This window comes from Rhinolophus ferrumequinum, chromosome X (assembly GCF_004115265.2).
Source record: "Rhinolophus ferrumequinum isolate MPI-CBG mRhiFer1 chromosome X, mRhiFer1_v1.p, whole genome shotgun sequence".
In the NCBI taxonomy this organism is placed as follows: Eukaryota; Metazoa; Chordata; class Mammalia; order Chiroptera; family Rhinolophidae; genus Rhinolophus; species Rhinolophus ferrumequinum.
Window position 1 is genome coordinate 4,832,491 of NC_046284.1, and position 4,871 is coordinate 4,837,361.

At 41.8% G+C, this 4,871-nt stretch overlaps 1 protein-coding gene across 1 annotated transcript; it reads right to left on the reverse strand.

Annotated features, from left to right (window-relative positions):
• Positions 1–261: 261 nt before the first annotated feature.
• Positions 262–2,128, reverse strand: LOC117025479 (spindlin-2). Its single transcript, XM_033111381.1, has 2 exons — positions 1,814–2,128; positions 262–1,219 (listed from the first exon to the last, which is right to left on the reverse strand). The coding sequence occupies exon 2, from the start codon at positions 1,212–1,214 to the stop codon at positions 432–434; it is 783 nt and encodes a 260-aa protein (XP_032967272.1). The 5' UTR covers positions 1,215–1,219; positions 1,814–2,128; the 3' UTR covers positions 262–431.
• Between the last annotated feature and the right edge of the window lie 2,743 nt (positions 2,129–4,871).

The following is a 4,871-nucleotide window of genomic DNA, read 5'->3' on the forward strand; positions in this document are numbered from 1 at the left end:
CTCTCCATTTCTGGCCCCTCCCCACCTCTTCCTAAGCAGTCACCTCCCCTGTTCCCTTCCCCCACAGCCCCTCTCTAGTTCCTCCTCCTCCCCCCTCTCTAGGCCAGACCAGCTAAGTCCTATTCCATTTTTAGATGACTGATTATGATACTAGCTGAACTTTATTCACAGCCTGAATTTACAGCTGTCCCTTCTTTTCATGCCCCATCCACCAAACACACCCAATCTTTTCAACATGATAAAGTCCTTACACACAACATGTCATGTCCACATACATTTGTATTTTTCAGAACAAAACAACAATGATGCTGGCAAAGATGTTGAATTCACAGGGACCCTTAAGCTCCCAATACACTGAAAAGCAACAATATTTTGCATGTCTACAAAGCATACGTTGGTTTTCACAAATGTGGAAAAGTGTCCCCTAACAGTTAGGACTTTTTCACCAAATCATAGACATAGATATGGAAATCATCATCAAACTTGATGAAATACACAGAAGGTTTGGCTTCCACTTGGTGAATGACCATGCCGATCCGTTTGGAGCCATCTTCTTTGGTATATTCCACATGTTTACCTATCAGGCCATCTACAACTCCTCCTGTCTCCCTCTCTGCTGGGGGAGACTCAGTGGACTCTGGCATGATACGCAGGTCTCCTTCTTTATAGTCATCTAGAAGCTGGTACATGTATAAGACAGGATCTTTCTCATAGGTAATATAAAACCAGGCTTTCATGATTGGTGCTTGGGCTAAGACCATTCCCCTCCATTCATCCTTGGAACCATGCTCACCCTCAAACATATGTTCCACAGCTTTACCAATTATGGTGTTTGCAAGGTTTGCATCACTGACTTGAGGTGATGCCACCCTGTCAGAAAGAATCTTAAGGGACAAAACTCTTTCATCTCTGTGAAGTTCCAGTCCATAGACACAGTCAATTCCATCGTATTTCACCAGATAAAGGGAGGGATTTATAGGCACCTGATCCAGAACGGTTCCTTTCCACTGGGTGATGGGTTCATCACCTTCCTTCCACCCGTGTGAAATTCTGCAGCCCACGATGTTCCTGCGGGGCTGGGACGAAGGTCTGCCCCTCTGTTTCTTTTGAAAGGTTTTTTTCTTCGTCATGTTTGCAGTCCCAGTGGCCCGTCCCGCAGGTGCAGGTGCCCTGGTTTGTTGCCCTTCCGCCTCCTGTGCGTTGGGGGTCTTCATTGAGCCTGCAGCGGGAGGAGAGAAGGGGAGAGGACACTCAGTATGCCATAAGGTGAAGTTCTCCCGACAGCGATGTCTCTAAGTACTCTGCGCTGGCACCTAAATTTTCCCCATGAGCTTGGCAGCAATACTGGAAGTCCTGGACGCCTGCCTGCAAGTGCTCTTCCTCCTAGGTTCCTTTAGACTGCGGGGAAGGGCAGCAGCGGCAGTGGTACTGCCTGGGGTTAGGAACTCTGCAGAAGGGGGCGGGCTACCTCCTTGTTCAGAGCCCACTGCCTCCACCGGCCGCCACCGGCGCGCACTCTACTCGTAAATCCGCTGCAAAGCGCCTTTCCCTCCCAGGCGTTGACCCGCATGCACTCACTGTCCTCTGGCTCTGAAAGCCCCAGCCTGCTGCCCGCACGCCCCCTGCCAAGCCCCAATTGCTTTGCTTTCCTGGCACCCAGTGCCCTCGCTTCAGTTTCTTGCCAGCCTCCTAACGCCACCCCCTTTTCCTATAGCCCAGTGCACTTTCCCACCCGAGCCTCACTGGGAGCCCGCCTCCAGCCCTTAATCCTGCAGGAGTCCTTCTCATCTCCCTTCTCCATCCTGGTGCCCACCAATGGCCTTGGCCTGCCTGGTGTCCACCGCCCGGGATCGCGGGCCTCACGTGCCCAAATCGGACACCTCGCTCCTGCCTTCGCTGGGAGCCTGTGAGAAGGAGGGTCAGCAGGCGCTGAGCCGGCTGCTTGCAAGAGCGGGGAGGAGGGGAGGATCCGTAGGCGAGGAGCCTGTCTAGGAGGGCGGCCGGGCTCGCGAAGAGGATGGTGGCTGTGTCTCCAGCACCGGGCTCGCTGGCCCTATGCCTCCCTGTCGGCGGCGGCAGAAGCCCCTCTGCCACATCGGGCTCCCACCAGCCGCTACTGCAGCAGCAGTCTCCTCCCTCTTTCCGTAGCGCAGCTTCCTGCCAGGAGAGAGGCCTCCCCTTCCTGCCAAACACGGCATGCCCCCCCTCAACTCTCAAACCCACTACTGCTTTTGGCATGAGAGGTGCTCCTTGTTCCTGACCCTCCTCTTTGCAAAACCAGGAGAAACTGTACCCCACCTCTGCTGCACTTTTCTCCTCATTTCATGACCCTTGGACTCCTGTGCTCACCTCTGCCTTCACCCTCTCATTACTCCTGCCCCATCTGCTTTCCATCTTCCAGGAATTTGTCCTTTCCTTTTTTAGTGCCCTTATGTAGACATTCTTTACACATAAATCTGTCTTTACTGTCATTTGAAAGGACTTGGGATAGGGAGAGAAAAATGTGCTAATTCTGTCTACCATCTTGACCAAATCTCTATGTAATTTTTCTAGAGTGGTCATTCTTGGATTTTACTTGTTAAGGATTTCCCTGCCTTTCTTTTCCCCCCACTCTATTGCAAATGAACTGCTTGCACAATGTTAATACTGTGTAAATTTCAGAAGATTGATATGAAGAAAATAATCAACTGCAATTTCAGCTCCCATTCCCCTGGGCTTACTGCAAAATACTAATAATTATTATTTCTTTTGCCATTTTTTTCTAGGCTTTTTCAAAACTTGGATCATTTTGCATATGTAATTTCATGACCTGCTCTTTCTCATATAGAATAAGCATTTTCTCAGGATATGAGATCTTTTTAAAAAACATTTTCTCCTTATCATTTGATAAATACTTCTTGAGCACCTATTACATATCTGGTCTTTGGTCTGCAAAGCTCAATTTTATAGTAACCACAACTTAACTTTTCTCCCATTACTGAACATTTGGGAAAATGTATCCACAATAACTGGTAATATGATCTATTTATCAGAAAAGAGAGCTTAGGGGAAAAACATCACTTTATAAGAAACAATTAGGCAAAATGAGAGTTTTATAAGTCAGTGGACGAAGATTGGGTATTCTTTAAAGAATTGTAGAATGATCCCTTAAATATTTACAGGAAATTTTTACACTATATTTATCCCCAAATCAATATTTGATATATTAAAATGTAAAATTCAGCTAAATAAAACAGAAGAAAAAGCAAATGAACAAACCAAAAACCCAGTAAACAATATAAATGGTTAATAGTTATGGTATCTGAATCAGGTGATGGGTCAGATGTTAACAGAACAATTAAGCTTAAAACAATAAAATAATCCCTAAAAGGAAAAATAAAAATCAATGAAAAATTTGATTCAATGAAGTATGAAAGAATAGTAAAATATTAATGTCATTGAGCATGAGGAGTTTTACATTTAGTACTGATGCAAATGAAAGTGTATACAATTTTTTATGGAAAGCAATTTGCAGATACACTTTAGTTCATGTGAGGGTTTATTTAGTTCTGGTTAAACCTTATTTCTGAGATATTACCCTTGGTGTCCCAACCACAAGTTAAAGTGGTTTACCAGGGCTCTGGACTACGGCTTCTGTTTCCTTAGCTTGAATGGAAGTCATAAGCTCTTCTGAGCATGTAAGCCTTACAACACTTGCCTCCAGGAGGTAAACTTCCCCAAGGGAAAAAACATCCAACAAATTCACTGTTTATCTCTTGTAGCTGTTCTTCCTCACATCTTCACTGGGTAATTTTTTCCTGTCTTCTTGGTTTTCAGATGCCTTTAAACAGATTTTTTAAAAAACTATTTCATCCAGCTTTCATTATTTCTTTAATGAGAAAGTTGTTTTGAATTACTTAGCTTCATATCACTACAATTCTAAATCCTATATTTTATTTAAAAATGTATGTGTTCAACTACCAGCATTGCCAAAAAAATGTATACACATGACTTGTATTCATCTTTTGTTATCAGTGTATATTGAGTATTGCAATTTTAATACACCTTTTTCCTTTCTTAAAATATGTATATATTTTTTGGCACCCTCTGTATTTGTAATAGCTCTGAACTGGAAACCACCCAAATTTTCATCAAGAGTAGACTGGATATGTCGTGGTATATTCATACAATGGAATAACATGCAAGACTATGAACGAGCACATTACAACTATATGTGAGTGAATCTCACAAATATGTTGAAAAAAAGATGACACACTTTTTCTTTCCAATTTATTTATTTATTTATTTATTTATTTATTTTTTTTTTTTTTTAAACTTGGAAAAATTTTTATAATACATTACACAGAATTAATTATCCTAATGTATAGGGTGCCTACAAATTAATAATAAAGAGCCAAAATCCAATATAAAAATGGCAAGGAACTTAAATAGTTCACAGAAAAGAGAATACAGATGGCTATTAAACATATACATAAATACATATATAACCTCATTCATTATGCCATTTTCTACACGTCAGATTGATAAATATAAATCATGTGGCTATACATCATGTTGGTGAGGGTTGGAGAAATAGACATTCCAATATATTATCAGTGGTAATGAAAATTGATTTAACTTCTGTGGAAAGCACATTAGCAATATCTGCCAGAAATACTAAAGCATGTACCTTTTGTCTTTCCAATTTATTTAAATTTCAAAAATATTCAAACTAATCTATTGACTTAAATGTTACAATAACAGTTATTTTTGCAATACCATTTTCCAAATAAATGGTAATAATTCACATTCCATTAGGAATTGATGAAAGAACACTTTTGTGGAAGACATTTTTGAATATGTATATATGGCAAGAAGGGTTCATATATGCA